The sequence below is a fragment of the Sphaerodactylus townsendi genome, linkage group LG03, assembly GCF_021028975.2.
Source record: "Sphaerodactylus townsendi isolate TG3544 linkage group LG03, MPM_Stown_v2.3, whole genome shotgun sequence".
NCBI classification, from domain to species: domain Eukaryota; kingdom Metazoa; phylum Chordata; class Lepidosauria; order Squamata; family Sphaerodactylidae; genus Sphaerodactylus; species Sphaerodactylus townsendi.
Genome location: NC_059427.1, coordinates 130,366,116 through 130,384,824, shown reverse-complemented (window position 1 = coordinate 130,384,824; position 18,709 = coordinate 130,366,116). Strand labels below are relative to the sequence as shown.

At 42.6% G+C, this 18,709-nt stretch overlaps 1 protein-coding gene across 3 annotated transcripts in view; it reads right to left on the bottom strand.

The window, feature by feature from the left end:
• Positions 1–18,709, bottom strand: part of SDK2 (sidekick cell adhesion molecule 2) — a 409,110-nt gene that overhangs the window by 161,519 nt on the left and 228,882 nt on the right. For all 3 annotated transcript variants that reach the window (XM_048488576.1, XM_048488577.1, XM_048488578.1), the window contains exon 2: positions 7,291–7,450. In XM_048488576.1, coding sequence (XP_048344533.1) covers positions 7,291–7,450 — 160 coding nt within the window. The remainder of the gene's footprint in view (positions 1–7,290; positions 7,451–18,709) is intronic.

Genomic DNA, 18,709 nt, shown 5'->3' with positions numbered 1-18,709 from the left:
AATCCATACAGCCAACAATGTTAGCTAAGAGTTATTCTGGCTTAAATAAATATTTATGTATATTTTTATTTGTGTACTTTAATCTTTGCCCCACCCCCTCCCCAAGGACTTCAAGGAGGCTACCAACAACATGGCTGAAGGTTTAAAGGGTGATGGATACCACCACCCCAGATGACAGAATCGGACCTGCAACAGTTGAACCCCAACATGTTGCTGAAAGCTTAAACACTTGCGCCATAAATGTGAGCTGCAAGCTGCAAGCCCTTTCCTTCACTTATTGTTGCCAGGTACCCCCTGGCAACTAATGAGGTTGGAGGGGGATTTATTGGCAAGAAAACTAGGCCTAGGTGATTTCACTTCCAGCAGGCACCAAAACTGATGCCATTGTGTTACCAGCAATCCAGGAACACTCTGGTAAAAACACTATGGTAGAAGTCATTTTTACCATAGAGTTTTTTCCCCAAATACCAGAGCATACTTGGACAATGACTTGATGATGTCACTTCTGGTGTGAGATGATGTCACTTCTGGTGTGAGATGATGTCACTTCTGGTGTGGGCCAGAAGTGAGGTTGACATGTTTATTTTTATTTATTTTATTTATTATTGCATTTTTATACCGCCCTCCCCCGGATGTTGCATATGATGGAGGTCCAGGCCAACTTTTTCTGCCAGTAAGTCCCCCACAAACCAGTTGATCGGCATTGGGGGAAGGATCCCAGAATGGGGAATTCCTTGCCCTGGTGGGGACCTGGCAACCTTACAGCCTCACTCCAGATAACACAATGTCTGCCTGTTCAACAACAGTGGTGAGTGACGTCTTTACATGCTCAGAGCTACTCAGGTAATTAAAAGGGTTATATTGTAAAAATACATTAATCGTTCCACAATTTCAGAAAGGTACTTTATAACTCAGTCTGCTAGCTTTCTAGTTTACAAAGACAGCCAGTGGCAAGAATAACTTTTGCACGTACGGTGGCAAAATCAACACAGTCAAATGATCTGTGATCACTTTTACACTGGGATGATGCTACTTAGTTCAATTGTTTAAAAGCATTTCAATCTTAATAGCAAAAACAACACAGAAATCCCTGAAGTGTTTGGATCTTTCTAGTACTCATCTGCCAATCTTCAAATAGAGTCTTCAGGCATGTTAGAAATGGTGTAAGAGAACTAGGTTACTTTTCTGTTTGCTGTTCAGCACTGAGGTGAGCTCTTGTGACAGAACACATTGATACTCAGGGGTAAACATGTACTCTAATTGATTTAATTAAATTTAAACAAAAACAATACTTGTCACCTGTCCACCCCCAAACAATCCACCTCTGATGTGTTATCAACATCTGGGCCAAATGATCAAAGACTGAATGGAATGAAACTGAACAAGTACATCTCTGAGCTCTTGTAAGGTGCTGGGTTCCTTTGGCTTACACATGCTCCAATGCTTGGGATGATGCAGAATTGGACTAGAAAGGCTGAAGCAAATGGAGCATGTGCTAGAGGCAGGTTGAAGCTCTATGCTCAGGGTATTCACCATGTATTTCCTTCCACCTGCAATGGGCCTCAGTGATATTCTGCATCAAAACTGGGAGACACATGCCTATCTGGTGGCTGAAAGGGGCACGTGGTGATGAATAAGACAGAGAAGAAGAAGAAGAAGAAGAAGAAGAAGAAGAAGAAGAAGAAGAAGAAGAAGAAGAAGAAGAAGAAGAAGAAGAAGAAGAAGAAGAAGAAGAAGAAGAGGAAGATAAGGACAATGGTGACAACAAAGAAGAAGAGGAGGAGGAGGAGGAGGCATTTGGATTTACACCCCACTTTTCTCAATTATAAGGAGTCTCAAAACAGCTTAAAAGCTCCTTCCCTTCCTCTTCACCCAACAGACACTGCATGTTTGTCTGAAAAGGACTCTTTCTCATCAGGGGTGTAGGTATTTACAATGGCACCCACACACAAAGCTGCCCCCTGCCCCCTCCAGAAAGAAAATTGCAGTTGCAACAACCCATGCTCCAAAGTTCATCAGCGTTGCCTTCAGAGGCTGCTTGCAGAAACATGCAGGAGGCGAAGAGGAGGAGGTAGAGTCAGCAGCACTGGAGTTCGCAGGGTGGCGTTCCTCCCATATAAGGTGCCCTTCACACAGTTTCTTTTCCTCCCTGCTTAACGCTGCCTTGGTGGGTGTGCGCCAGAGTTCCCTTCTTCAGTTGCCTGTTACGGGTAACTTCTGTCGGGATTCTGGCACCCAACCACACCTCCTGAAGGAGAGCAGTGCTGCAAACCTCCACTTCCTCGCTTGTTTGGCGGTGACTCTTCTCAAAGCAACCCACTGTTGCTCCCTCCCTCCTTCCCTGGTTCAACTTCCCTCAACTTCTATGGAGGAAACCTTGCCATACTCCTCAACTTCAACTGGCAGTAGGACAGAGGGTTTCTCTTGTAAAACCAGCCTATTGGCAGAACAGGAAGTCTATGAACAGACCAGGCAGGACACAGGTCTGCACTGGAATAGACAATGGCTGGGGCAGGGGGATAATTTAATTTCTATACTTGTTGATTTGTTATTTTTTAAATTGAACAATATAAGCTGCCCTAAGCACGTTTTAATGAAGAGGCAGATCTCCCACAGTGGCCAACCAATAGTCTTAGAAGGCCAATGAATAGAGGCCTTCCCTTGATATTGCTCCCTAGAACTGGTATTCACAGGTTTGATGCCTAGAACTGGTAATCACAGGATATGGAGGCTTTCTTTAGTCACCATGGCTAGTAGTTGCTCATGGAGCTGTCCTCCATTAATCTAATTTCCTCTTAAAGCTTTCTATGCTCGTGGCCATATTCACTTCCCTGGCAGTGAATCCCACAGATGGTTCTGGTGGGTTTTCCGGGCTGTGTGGCCATGGTCTGGTGGATCTTGTTCCTAACGTTTCACCGGCATCTGTGGCTGGCATCTTCAGAGGTGTATCACAGAGGGAAGTCTGTTACACACTTCCCTCTGTGATATACCTCTAAAGATGCCAGCCACAGATGCCGGTGGCACCGTTATAACGATCCTGTGGCTCCTCTGCTCCTAAGAACTGATTGAATCAACCGTGAAAGCCTTCGACAATCCCACAGATGGATTACTCATTGAGTAAAGTATTTCCTATTGTCGGTTCTGAGTCTATTTCTCAACAAGTTCATTGGGTGCTCCTGAGGTCTGGTTTTTTGGGAAAGGGAAAAATCTCTATCTATTTTACCTAACTTAAGAAAAACTTTATAAACATCTAGCCTGCTTCCCCTTTATTGTCTTTTTTTTAAGACTTTCCTCCTGGGAAAGATGCTCCAACCCCCTATTTATCTTGCTTGTCCTCTTCCATACTTTTTCCAGGTTTGCAATATCCTTTTTGAGACAGCAACCAGAATTGCAGACAGGATTCCAAATCAGCCTGCATTGAAACTTCATAGAAGTGCATTACAATATTAGCAGAATTATTTTCAACCCTTTTGCAAATAATTCCTAGCATGGAGTCTGCTTTTTTTTCACTGTTGCCACTCCCCCAGTTAACATTCTCATCAAGCTTTATACTACAGCCCCCAAATCCCTTTCGATCATAGTCAATTCTGATCCCATCAGCATATACTGAAAATTAGGATTTTTTTTTGTTCCAGTATGCATTGCCTTACTTTATCCATGTTGAACTTCATTTGCCACTTTGTTACCACTCACCGAATTTAGAGATCTTCTGTAGATCTTCACAATCTGCCTTGGTTTTCACCATTCTGAATAATTTGGTATCCTCTGAAAACGTTACCACAACACTGCACAACCCTGATTCCAAATAATATATGAACTTATGTGTGTGAGAGTGGGTGTCTCAAGTCACAGCTGACTTATGGCAACCATGTAGGGTCTTGAAGGAAAGAAATGTTCAGAGGTGGTTTGCCATAAGTTTGTTGTACAGTACTTAGGGAAAGTCCATGCCAGTCCCACTGAGACAATACTGTTCTTTGGCTGAGTAGCTTGGAAAAAACAGTCTGGCTTTCTTGAAGTCACAATAAAGTCCATTCCAAAGGGGTTCTGCATGATGGAGGAACTTAGATCTTCTGCTTGGTTAAGACATATTTGTGCCTTGCTGCCTTTAGCAAGAAAGCCTTCCTTTGCTTCTATAAGGGGAAGCGTCTGTCCATAGGGTATGATGTGGGGGCCTGGCATTGAAAGGCCCTTTTCAGCAGCTGACAATGAAAGGACTGAACACTTGATTTCTCTGCCTTCCTTCCTAGGGTCCTAAAGTGAAAAGGCACTGTCTTGACAGCAAGATGCCTTCACATTTGACGTTTTTAAATGGGGAGATTGCTTGTCTCAGGCTGAAATATTGATTAAAATGGAGAGGGCAGCATACATATACTAGTCCACACACAGAGAGGAGAAGGAAGAGATACGCATGGCTTGATTTAAGACAAGCCCCAAGTATACATAACTCCATGACACCAGCTTTCTTTTCAAATGACTAGCAGGAACCAAGGGGAGACAGGAAGAGACATAGGTAGGTTTGGGATGGAAAGAGTACTGTCATCCAGGTAGCACAGTTACCAAGAAAAGATAAATAAATGATAACCAGAATGTAGTGTAATTAGCAGGGCATTGAAGAGGGAGCAACACTACAAAAGCAACAGGTCTGAGAACAGTTATGAGGAAAAGAGTCTTTTATCTACACTGTGCCCAGACAAAACAATAGCTAATTCATAGAGAAGGATGAATAAAATGAATAAATTAATAAGCAGTGAATCCCAATTTGATAGTTGTGCTTGTGTGGCTGGTATCTTGTGGGTTTTACTAATGCACAGTGTAAAATCTCTTAGAATCATAGGACCAGGGGAGAAAATGCAGTTTCCATCTGTCCAGAGAACTCAAGGAAAGCCCTTCTGTTTGTGGAGTATAAGCCACTTTAGGACTCCTCACAGTTGAGAAAAATGGAGTATATATCCAAACCCTTCTTTTTCCTCTTATTCACTGCCGTGTTCATCACCACATACCCTTTTCAGCCACCAGGTAGGCATGTGTCTCTCAGTCTTAAAACAGCCGTGAGTAGAGCCTTAAAATATTCAGAAGTGCCACATACACATTAAAAATGCCTCATGCACCATTAAACCAACAGGTGCCAATGGTTATCCTCATTATCACAGATGTGGGTCTAAGGTGGAGAGAGAGAGTAGCTTGACCACGGAGTTCAGGGCTAAGTTGAGATTTGAACCAGCACCTCCTGATTGGTAGCTGAGTTTCTCAGCCACTATGCATTTTGTCCATCTTGTGAACATGCTTGTTTGGGCCAAGAAACCCCAGATGAGATGAACTCCAATGGCTTCACCCAAGGCTGGATAAATATGCAGATGGAAGGTGGGAGGGGTAAGAGAACAGAACAGGCCTACACAATGATTTAAGATCTCAAAAATGAGGAATATAGGTAATTTCCTCTGGTCTGAACAAACAAAGTGATGTAAATGGATCTGCCTTCCTGATCTACAAAAAGCAAAAAAACCTCTGTATTGGGAGAAGTTAAAGGTTTGTTGTCTCCTTGATCAAGTGCTGCTCTGGTCTTTTGCAACTAAGAACTGTAACAAAAAAACACTTGTGTAGAAAGGCCAAGCACTTCCAAATATTTTCTACTCACCCTTTCCCCTCCTTCTCTCAGTGAGAATGTGATCTATTTGGCTTAACCATGAGAAGACTGAGGAGTGGATATGATCAATATATATATAAATATTTGAACATGGCAAAGCCACAACTCTATAACATCCTGTTCAGTCTTACTGTCAGAGGGCTAACAAGTTCCAGTAGCTGAGAGACATAATTGGACAAGCTTAAAATAAGTGCATTTCCTAGCAGCGACAGTAATTAAAACACAGGAATGGCTCACCTGAGGCAGTAGGGAAAATCTTTAAATTAAGACAGGGTATCTTCCTAATAGGGAAGGTTTAAGCCAGCCATGATCACACCTGCAGTTTGTAGAACATCATTCTCTAAAGGAACATTTATATGTTCTTCTAACTGTGAGGAACAGGAAATCTCAGAATGGACGAACAGGACCAATTTCCGTGAGAAGTAGATTTTAAATTGATAGGTGAAGATTCCTCTGCTCCCAATGATGTCCTGACCCTGATGCTTACCTTGTGCAGTCCTCCATCTCTGTACAGTTTGTCCTCCAACCGAATTATAGAAAAATAAAATTACAGTGGCTTGAGAGGAAAACATTTCTCTCAAGCTGGCGAGAAAAATGTTTCTGAAAGTGTGCTGTTAAGGCCCGTCCATAATTTGTTTCACTCTTAAGGGTGTAATGGAGGAAGCCTTCTGCTTCCTAACAAAGTTAAAATTATGGGCTACGCAAAATAAGATGTGAAGTAACACTGGGACAAAATGGGACCATTAAGCAATGTTGCCCCCCCCCCTTTGAAAATAACAAAAATCAGCAGTTGTCTAGCAGCAAAATACTTATTAATGGCCACTCCTGCCATTCAGGAGGAGCTCTGACTTCAAGGGCAATAATTACTTGAATAATTTGACAGCATGGGCTATGGCTAGACAGAGAGCATAATCACAGGCTTTACTTTTAGGATTTAAAGATAGAGCCAAGAAGAGGAGAAGGAATCTACATTGATTGATAGAACTACCCTGATCTAACAATATGACGTGGGACATGATATTTACTTCAAGTAACTCTTCAAGCAGTCCTTCTTCAATGCTGTTTAACTTTTTAAAGGGAAGTTAGTGAAAGGCCAATGGTGTGGGGAGAAGAGTGCCCAATTAGCTATTTGTGAAACTGTGTTCATTTTTGAGGGACAGGCAGATATAGGAATTAATGTCGCGTGCACTAGGAGTTCCCTCCATTTTGGCTTTCAGAATGTATGAGCTTCAAACTCAACAAGGTCTAGTCCTAGGTGCTGACTGATTAGTCCATCAATGCATCCCTGTTTGCTGTGGACTTGGCTGCTACGTCCCACCTTTCTAGCTCTTGGAAAATGTCATGCTTCTTATATTCTGTACATGACCTTTTCAGCAAACAGCTATTGAACATTTTTCCCCGCCCCTGCCCCCAACACACACCCAGCTTTTCAGGTGCTTCATAAGAAAATTAATTGATTAAACCCCACAAACAGCTCTTGTGCCCAAGGTGAGATCTGCAGATGACATGTGCCCCAAGGGCTTTTGCTACCATGGAGATAATGACAGACATCAGCCTGAAGGGACAGGGCTGGAGGCGGAAGGAAGGAATATTCATTGCAGCCACATAGACCCCAAGAGAGTAAAAGCCGGCCACTCAAGACATACCTGTACTCTAAGGAGAACTTGGTTAATTCCCTGTTGTTGTGCAACCATTTGAACTCCAGAGGCCAGCTGCCTTCTGCCATGCAGGTCAGGACCAAGCGGTTCCCCTCCAGATGGACTTGGGTACGGACTGGCTCTGTCTTGAAATATGGGGAAACATCATCTGCAAAGGAAAGGGGAATGGAAAGTTTTAAACAGGCATTCTTCCTAAACATCCCCTGAGTGTAATGTAAGTGCTTCCACACAGGACCAGATAAATAGCCCATTTAAGTTAGGGTTGGAAGTGTCAAAGGAAAATTAATGAAAAGCTATAGGGAAAGTCATGGTCTTCGCTATTTCCTTCTGGTGGCCAGAGGTTTAGGGACTTTCTAAGTGTGGTCATGTACCTCTTGATCATCTTGTCAAGAGATTGCTCTCAATGAATAAGCAATTACAGCAACAAAGTTATAAAACAGAGAAGAAGAAGAAGAAGAAGAAGAAGAAGAAGAAGAGTTTGGATTTATATCCCCCCTTTCTCTCCTATAGGAGACTCAAAGGGGCTTACAATCTCCTTGCCCTTCCCCTCTCACAACAAACACCCTGTGAGGTAGGTGGGGCTGAGAGAGCTCCGAAAAGCTGTGACTAGCCCAAGGTCACCCAGCTGGCGTGTGTGGGAGTGTACAGGCTAATCTGAATTCCCCAGATAAGTCTCCACAGCTCAGGCGGCAGAGCTGGGAATCAAACCCGGTTCCTCCAGATTAGATACACGAGCTCTTAACCTCCTAGGCCACTGCAAAGCAACTGGAAGAAAAGTTACCCCCCCACCCCACACACACACAATCAAAGCTGTAGGAACCCCTTAAAAGTTTCTCAGTATCCTTTTTTAATACAATGTTTTAGGTTCACATGTCAATATGTATGATGCTTGCCTTTGGAGTTCCAAAGATTGTCAAGGTAATACGTGGGTGTGGATGTCCAGCAGCGGTTGGTTTTTTGTTTTGTTTTTTTACAGCTGTTGCAGAGGTTAATGTTGAATGAGGCTCTGGAACTCTAGGTTCAGATTCCCACGCTGCTAGAGAACCTTGAGTCAGCCACTCACACTTAGGCAGATTCTGCATGGCCCAAAATCACTGGTGTCGGCCCAGTAAAAACAATGTTTGCAAAGGGAACTTCCCCCGGCTGCCCCCTCCAAATTGAGGCAACGCCACTCTTTCCCCCTCCAAACGGTGTTTTGTTGACTCGCTAAACAAGCAAGTCATTTGGAAAGTGGTGCCTTCCACCTGGTGCCAAGCGAATGGCACCGGGTGAAAGATGCCATTTTCTGGTGTGCTGCTTAAAAAAAACCCTACCTCATCTTCCTATGTAGCTCCATCGAGACGAGGGGAAACTCCTCCTGCCCTCCAACCCCGGGGCGTTGCCAAGGCCATGGGGAGGGGGTGTCCCCTTGTCCTGAAAGAGCTATGTAGGAAGAGGAGGTAGGTTTTTTTTAAAAAAAGCTGTGTGCCCTGTGCAGAGGGCGCTCACACACACATGTGCAAAGGGCCTTATGGCTGCATCAGTGTCATGTACACCGGTGCTCCGCCACTTTCTGGGCCCATGCAGAATCTCACAGGATTGTTTGTGATGGGAGAATGATGTACAATAAGAATGGACTGGGCAATATACTAAATAAGTAATTGTGAATACAATTTATGCAATACAGAAATGCCGTACAAAAAATAGTAAGCCCTATACAAAGGCATTAATTGAATATGTAGAAATAGGTAATCATGGTTGTATTTACAGATCCTACTTTGATTTTCACATATTCAAGGTTTGTGATTTCATGGAACTTGTACATGCTTATCTAAACATGCTGCAGCTCCTATATTTAGGACCCTCGAAAGCAGAATGTCCAGACTTACACATAGTCCTTGTTGGAAAGTGAACTTTGAACGTATGGAGGCTGGGGACAGGGCTAGTGGACATAGTCCAGAACACCTTCCTCCATGAAATACTTGATGAGTATGAGGGGCAGAACTGAGAAATGCATGAAAAGCAGCAGAATATTTCCTACAGGTAGCTGCAGGCAAAAATGCAACGAAGGGAGCAAGATGGTTTCTAGTGGTATGATCTTGGCTTTGCATATTCCCAAAGTGAAAAAAAAATCTATATTTCACATTAATGGCTTGATACTCAGCATGTTTACTGGGAAGAAAGTCCCAGTGCGAGCATAACATTGCAGCCTCATTAGTGAGCATTAACTTCTCATAAAGTATAAGTGTGGGTATTTGGCCACTGGATGTCAATTGATTTGAGCCCTTTCTCCTCAGATCCATTTAGACTTGGGCCTGCATACATTTAGGAATACGCACTTCCCAAGACTCCATGTAATCCCAAGACTCCATGGCAGAATTACATCAAGGCAACTTGTTTTCCCTTGTAGAATCAGCTTCCGTCATCACAACAGACATAACTGTTGTTATTACTGATTACATTTGAAACTCACTTCCAAGGAGAGCATCCATGGGTCTCCTGACCTGCCATATTATCTGTAAGAGGCAATGCACAGATTTTACATATGCTTACAGTCCCTGGATGTCATGCAATCTTGATTTTTCCAGGGTTCTGGTTTATGTGTACCAAAACCAAAAATCTGCATGGTGCCCCTTTCAATCAACATAGCAACTGTGCTCATTCTGGCAACCAATGTGCTGTTGTTAGCCTTCCAGTATATACTGGTTGTAATGCCTGAAAAGGGCTATAGAGGATAAGGATTATAACAAACCATGTATGTTACAGAGGTGGTTAAGACAAAACCTAAAGCTATCTAATAAAAGTTTTCCATCAGTTGACTGAGTCAGGGACAATGCCCATGAGTCTTTGATGCCAACTTTTTAATGATTTGAATAAAAGGAGTATATCCTGGTTTCCGGGGATGTGGAATAGCATAATATAGCCAGAGGTGGGATCCAAAAATTTTAGTAACAGGTTCCCATGGTGGTGGGATTCAAACTGTGGCATAGCACCAATGGGGCTGGGCTGGGCATGACGGGGGCGTGGCCAGGCATTCTGGGGGCGGGGCATTCCTGGGCGGGGTTGTGGCAAGGACGCAGCCGCTGCACCAGTCCTTGGCCGGGAAACGAATGCACGCTGGTGCACCTCCTGCTAGACTGCTTCAAGTTCTGCGCGCTACTGCTGAGAGGAGGGGCGTAACTAAGGCAAAAATCACGTGGCAAAATCACCAATTAGTAACCCCCTCTTGGCCCACACAAATAATTAGTAACCTACTCTCGGGAACCTGTGAGAACCTGCTGGATCCCACCTCTGAATATAGCCCAATCTTGTCAGAACTTGGAAGCAAAGTTAGGTTGGTACCTGGACGGTAGACCACCAAGGAAGACTTTGCAGAGGAAGGCAATAGTAAACCACCTCCGCTTGGTCACCCACCTTGAAAACCTTGTGGGATCACGATAAACCAGCTGTGACTTGACAGAACTTTATACACAAACAACCTGGTTTGATACCTGTGGCCTATCCAAATATTGTCCGAAGAAAATAACAGTGGTATTTGATTTCCAAGGCAAAAGATTTAACAAGGTTATTCGGAGTTTTGTTTTAAAAACAGCACCTTTTTTTGAAATATAGAATAATTCACTATCAGATTTATACTATATGAATAATGCATTTGTGCCAATGGATAGAAAGTGTTCTGCCCATCTCATTCCATGGTTGCTTTATTACCCAGTGGCAGCAGCACTCATTAAATGAAGACGATTACTTCCCCAGCAATCACGGAACGGAGCTGATGCTACAGCTATAAAGCAAAGCCACCCCAAGCCCCTCTAGCATGCCTGAGTTAGATTCTTGATAAGTCCATTTTTACAGCTATTAGGCCAATCAAAATTTCAGGCACAAACATTCCTCATTAAGCTAACAAGAACTTGAAAGTAAGACTCCTCATAAGTTGGTTAACAGAAGAAAGTCACTACAGAAGATTTTTTTATCATTTGAAGCTTTAAAAGGTCTAGAATTAGGTGTCAAACTCGCGGCCCTCCAGATGTTATGGACTACAGTTCCCATCATCCCCTGCCAGCATCATGGGAACTGTAGTCCATAACATCTGGAGAGCCGCAAGTTTGACACATGTGGTCTAGAATATGGGGAGGAGAACGTCATTCTGAATTGAGGAATGGCTCCCACAGAGCTAAAGGTACACTTGTCCTTTGCATTCACATGTGTCCCTGGATGGAAAGGCACATACGGCAAAAGACTGGGTACAAAGAAGAAAGGCTGGGCTAGTCTTTTCAAACATAGGGGCCTGATCTGCACACCTTTCAAAAGCCTCCATAATTTTTCCGGGCATCTCCAGAGGCATCTCCAGTTCTTACCACTTCTCTAGAAGTGATTACTAATTTTTTCTGAGTGCTGAGAAAGGGTTACTAAAGCAACCTCCCTGCCCAATAGAGACTGGAGGTGTGTGTGTGTGGCGGTGCCACTGTTTGAATCCCACCACCATCGGAACCTGTTATTAAAATTTTTGGATCTCACCACTGGACATCTCCATTTTGCACCCTCCAATATTTCACAGATGGAAATAGGGACACAATTCCTATGCCAAAGATAATTGTGTGAGTCTTGACTGTACATGCACGCATTCACAAACAATTATTTTACATTATTCAAGCTCCCCCATCCCCTTTTGCTGCCTGCTGTTTTCATTTACACTCAAATAATCCTGTCTTCCATTGATTTAAATGCCAAGCAGGTGATGGTACTGTTGGTTAAACATGCATTGGAAAATCATTATTGTCCTACAAAAAGTTAATAACAGCTCAAAATATGCCTCTGCAGCTGCACTACATGAAATGGAAGGCTGAGCACAGCATTGTTCATGTGTATGCATTTACTCTTTATCTCTTCTGGAGCAAGATTCATCTACTCTATCTAGTCAGACATTTAACTTCTAGAGAGACTGAAGGGCCTGCTGAACCCATATAAGGACAACTCTAGCAACTCTGCTAGCAGCATTTTAGCATGATACCTTATCAAGGCAAAAATGGGGATAGTGATTTAGAAGGGAAAGACACCAGAACATAGGCCCCTTCTGCACAGCAAATGTATAATGGGTTGCAATCAAAATAAAGGAATCCATTTTCCTATTTTCATGTTCACATGTGTTCATGCAGGCAGCAATCGGAGCCCACGGAAACAATCCAAGTTGTTGTGGCTCCTTCGCATGGAGGCGCATCTATTTTTTTCATTACTTCCCACCCTTGCGTAGCTACCCAGGCATGCACAAATGAACCCCCATAGTCATGCTGATGTCCCACGATACAACCATCTACACCTGCATAGATACGCAGACGCAAGCTGCAAAAAAATTTTTAAAAAGGAAAAGGAAGGCAAATAAAGTACCTCCTGCATGGCCGTTTGCACAAAAGTGGTTGCAACCCGGGATTTTTTAAAAGATGTGCTAGTTTAGTGCTTTTCAAAACACCTGGGTTGGGGGGAATAACACGGGGCAGACTTGTTTGGGGGCCAGGATCTGTGCAAAGTCCCCCAAACAGGGTTTTTAACATCTTACAGCTGTGTTTATTGGCCCATGTAGAAGGGGCCATAGGGATTCTTTCTCTGTGAATAGAGATGGATGGAGCATATGTTGGCTTGCACCCAGCCATCCCTGTCTCTCTTGATACATTTGGAAAAGACCTGTTCCAAACCAGATTTTGCTTCTGGTTTGACAGTGCTATGCCATGCCACCAATCACACTTGGTGGTCCTGCTACAGAGAGACATTCAGCTCATCATTAATTTCCTGCCAGCGGACGGAGCAGAAACAGCCAATAATTTTCCTCCCAAGTTTGCCATGAAACTGCTTCCAATTCTGGAGGGGCAGGGGAATATGATGGCCGCTGCCTTTTTCCATACCTTAATTCACTCTCTGCATGCAAACTTAAAAGTTTCATCGATTAGCGCAGAAGGAAATACAGAGTGACAAAATATCGGTCATTCCACTGGCAACTTTTCCTTGGGCTAGCGTAAAGTTAGGAGAGGACAGAAATAGCTGACAAAACGCAGGGAAAGAAAACTAAATGAGTAGGTAGGGCTGAAAGGCAGCAAAGCCACTAGCTGGATTGACTGCTGAAGAAGGGGAGGACATGGCGCCTTTTGAATATGCCTGTCCACTGAAATGCATGGTAGTTTTAAACTGTCTGCCCGAGTCACCCTTCTCGTAAAATAGAAACACAATGTCTTTCTATTCTCCTGGAGACAATCTCCTTTTCCATTAACTTGATCTGACTCTCTTCCCAATGGCCACTGGCCAAACCCCCTAGCCCCTAGCCAAACCCCAATGGTGCTTCTCATTGGCTGTTCTATACATAGATCTTCCCCTTGGCAAACAGCTACACACTTCCCTTCTCTTGGCAAAAAGCTACACACTTCTGGCTACTGCAGTGGCTGAGATGAAGTCAGCAAAAAACTGCCCTCTATTTTTAGCATGTACTTCAGGGCCTGGGAAGCCAACATCACCTTGGTCGTGGTTTGGGCAATGTAGTAATGGGCTGGCTGCCCTCTGTTACTCTCTCTGGTTGGCAGGACAGTACAAACCATATCGAGTTAAATGCAGTAGTTAACAACCAGCTAACTCTCATTAGTGGCTTTAGGGAGGACACTAAATCTTACCATTGCTCCAATTTTTTTTAGTATATGTGCAGCCAAAGTGAGCACAATTGCCATAGCTGAGAATGCTAACAGCTACAGATAAAGAGAACTATTATAATAACCAATGTAAAGAAATGGAAGAGAACAAAAAAAAGGAAGAACAAGAGACCTGTTTCATAAAATCCAAGAAACCAAAGGAAAATGTAAGCCATCCCTAGGGGTGCTGAAAGATCAACAGGGAAATACATTAGCTGAACAGGACAAAATACAGAAAAGATAGGAACAGTACATTGAAGAAATATGCAGAAGAGATGAAAGGAGGGCAGATTCCTTTCATCTCGAATGTATTGAAGGAGAACCTGTAATTTTAGGAAGCAAAGTGAAAGCTTCACCAAGAGCAATTGGGAGAAACAAATCACCAGCCATAGACAAGAAATCAATAGACCTATTTCCAGCCACAGAAACAGAGTCCATCAAAATCTTAAGAAGAATATGGCAACAAATATGGGGAACAAAACAATGGCCCACAGACTGCTAATGCTCAGTCTTTATTCTAATTCTGAAAGTAGGAGACATCCAAGACTGCAGCAACTTTACTTCTCGGGCGAATAAAGTAACACTCAAAATCTTACAATGACTGGTAAAGAGAACACAATGATATGGAAAGAGGAATGCCAGATGTTTAATCTGGATTCAGAAAAGGAACAGTCACTAGAGATCATGTAGCAAATGTACATTGGTTACTGAAGCACGCAGGAGAATTTCAGAAGAATTTCAGAAGAAAATCAGTTCATGCTTCATAGATTATAGCAAGGCTTTATACTGTGTATATGATGAAAATAGAAGGTTAAAAAGCAAATGAGTGTGCAACAATCATGATTTAAATCACTAGTCAGTAAAACTTGATTTAGATCATGGTTTTCTACATAAGGTTTTTAAATCATGGTTTTAAATCATGGTGTTCTACATTCTTGCTCGTATCACCTTAATATTTACAACCAGATAAAGGTTTCATTTTTAGAATAATAACTTTTTGGATTAGTTTTACAGTTATATCAAAATTATTTATTCATCTATAATTATAAAATTATTGCAAAGTGAGCTATCTCCAGCTTCATTCGGGCCACAAGGCCTTGTATGTTTTTGTTGCCATGTTTGCATGTTGTTTGTATGCCTGCTGGACCCACAGGTAGAGGAGATTAATCAAAATATTTCCAAACTACCGGTAGGTCTCTTTTACAGCCTGCTGCTATTATAGATCTCTCCCAGAGGTGTAGCTCCAAGGGAGTGGGGGGGGTGCATGATGTACCGGGTGCGCGCCCCTGTGGGGCTGTGTTGGGGGCGGAGGACGTTCCAGGGTGGGATGGGGGTGGAGGATGCACTGGTGCACTAGGCACTTTCCCCCCTTGCTACGTCTCTGATCTCTCCTCCAGGGAGAGAATAATATGATAAACCTCAGGCTATGCACACAGTTTCCAAGACCTGTAGAGCAGGGGTCCCCAAACTACGGCCCGGGGGCCAAATGTGGCCCCCTGAAGGCATTTATCCGGCCCGCCAGGCATGGCGGCGATGGCTCCATTCATGTGCAGTGGGGGCTCGAGGGAGAGGAGGAACCGGCCCCAACGGCTGTTGATTGCAGTTACATGATGGCACCCCCAAATCTCCATGAATTTTCTGACCCAGAGTTGGAAACCTTACACGTGGCAACTCCTGCTCCGCCCTTCCCTCTTGGCTACTCCATGTGTTGCTCTCAGGCTTTCTGTTCCGCCCCACTCCCATTGGCATCAGCCAGGCTGGCGAATCGCTCGCTGGCTGCTAGGGAGGAAAGAACCCAGGAAGATACCTGATCCTGGTTAGATGGAATGCTTCATTGGGAAATTTCTGCTTTTTTTTATTTTTTTTTACAGAGGAGGGTATTCCACAGCCTCCCCAACAATATTTGGAGCCCACCCTGTACTTGACATACTTTGGTCACTGTTCTAAAAATAGACCATGACAGAAAGGCTGAAAGGTGAAATCAAACATTTTACAATCATTTGTGCATAGGAATTTGTTCATAGTTTTTTTTAGTCCGGCCCTCCAACAGTCTGAGGGACAGTGAGCTGGCCCCCTGTTTAAAAAGTTTGGGGACCCCTGCCTGTAGAGTATTCTGCATGAAAGGTTTCACTTTCATTTTGACAGCTTGCCTCTTCTCCCTCACACTTAGCTCCTTGTTAAGATCTATTCTACTCCAAACAATTTTCTATTAATTGAGCATCTTGAAATGTAGCTCTTAAAAGGTAAGAGGCTGGTTTTGTGTACATAGATTTGCAAAGGAGCAATGGGATTAAGATCTTTTTCTCAATTCTGTATGTTTATAATAGTTTTACTGTTAAGAAGTGGTGGATTATCTCTCCAGACAGAAATTCAGAGTTTTGAAAACTACAAAACCAAGCATCTTTGATAATATCTTTTAGATAAAAAAACCTGCTCCAAATAATTTTACAGAAACCTCTGGAAGAGCATGACATTGTGAATGGATTAATTACTAAAAAATTTAAACATTGCATGAATATACAGCTTCATGCTACATAATTAAAAACTAATCTTTATTTCATGATGAATAACCTTTGGAGTATAATGTGCCTTAAATAGAAAACTATTTAAAGTAGCTTTAAATAAATTTTCCTCAAAAAGCATGTTTATTTTGTTTAAAATCCAATTTAAAACTTTTTAAAAATCTAATTTGAATTTTTAAAATGTGATTTAAAAAATTATTGATTTTTATCCACGCTGGTCACAACATCTGATTGGTCTGATACACAATTTACAGTCTGGACAAGAGGCTATTGTTAGGACAGAATACAGGAAATAGAAGAAGAGAAGAGTTTGGATTTATATCCCCCCTTTCTTTCCTGCAGGACACTCAAAGGGGCTTACAATCTCCTTGCCCTTCCCCCCCTCACAACAAACACCCTGTGAGGTAGGTGGGGCTGAGAGAGCTCCGAGAAACTGTGACTAGCCCAAGGTCACCCAGCTGGCATGTGTGGGAGTACACAGGCTAATCTGAATTCCCCAGATACGGCTCCACAGCTCAGGCGGCAGAGCTGGGAATCAAACCCGGTCCCTCCAGATTAGATACATGAGCTCTTAACCTCCTACACCACTGCTGCTCTGCTGGGTGAGCTGTGGAGGCTTATAAATAAATAGAATGGTTTCCAGTTGGCTAAGGTGTCAGACAAGCATGTATTCCCCCCACCCCCCAAATCTGTTCAATTTTTATGCAGAAGATATCATTAGGAAAGTGGAATTAGACAGATACGAAGGTTGAGTGAAAACTGATGGAAGGGACGTTAATAATATCAGACATGCAAATAATGCCACATTACTGACAGAAAATAGTGAAAAACTGAAACAACTACCGTTGAAGGTTAAAGCAGAAAGTGGAAAAGAAAGATTACAGCTGAAAATCAAGAATGACAAAAGTAATGACTACTGAGGAATTACACATTTCAATGAAAAAACTGAAATTGCTAAAGATTTTCTATTTCTTGGCTCCATTATCAACCAAAGGAAATGGACCACGAAATCGGAAGGAGTTTGAGACTGGGAAGGGCAGCCATAAAGGAACCAAAAAAGATCCTTAAGTGCAAGGATGTCTCTGGCAATCAAGATCAAGTTCGTACATACTATAGAATCACCATTACTATGTATGAGTATGAAAGCTGGACAATGAAAGCTGACAGGATGAAAACTGATTATTTGAAATGGGGTGTTTGAAGAGACTTTTATGGGGAAAGACATATAAGGGGGTTCTAGATCAAATAAAACCTGAACTTTCCTTAGAAATTAAAATTGCTAACCTGCAGCTATTGTGCATTGGTCACATTATGAGAAGACAAGAAGGCACTGGAAACGACAATAAGGCTAGGAAAAGTTAAGGAAGTAGGAAGAGAAGAAGATCCAACATGAGATAAATAGATTCGATGAAGGAAGCCATGGTCTTCAGTGTGCAAAACCTGAGCATGGCTGTTGATAAGACATTTTAGAGAATGTTAATTCATAGTGTCATCCTGAGTCAGAAGTGACTTGATAGGACATAAAACACACACAGATAAAGATCCTTGGAGAACAAACTTGTCTTCAAACAACTTAACAAATGTCAACCTGTATTGTTGCTCAGGATTATTTTGCAATCACATTTTTGTCCTTTTTTTTTTTTTGCTTGTTTGGAGATTATTATTCCTGACTATGCACAACAAGGGAAGTTGTGATCTTCTGGGAACTTCATATTTTTTTTCCAAATAGGAAGAAAGCGAAGAATAGAGTTATTAGTCCAAATGTTTTCAAACATATCCCCTAAGATTTCTGCTTAATAAAAACTCTGAGACAGATGTTATATTGAAATAGGATTGTCAGGCCTAGCCTGGCAACCAACAGTGGACCTAGTAGGGAAGTGATTGGGTGTCAGCTGTCAGCAACAACATGTTGTCACTTCCAAGGAAAACCCATAAGTGGTATCATACCTTTCTAGGAATCACCAGAACATCTATGGTAAAACCAAAGAGTTTTCAATTATTCCTAGAGGGAACTGACATTGGGTCTGGGTTTTCCCAGAAGTGACATCACTATACAAGCCCAGTGGCCATATTTTTAAAATGTTCTCTCACTACTACTCTAGTTAACAGTGGGAAAGGACAGTTGACATCCCTATGTTAAAAACTGAAGATGGTAAATCCATGCCTGGAATGTGTTTTTTGAATACGATCTGCCAAATCAAAAATAAACCCTAGGAAAAAAGTTTCAGCTTTTTTGGGGCT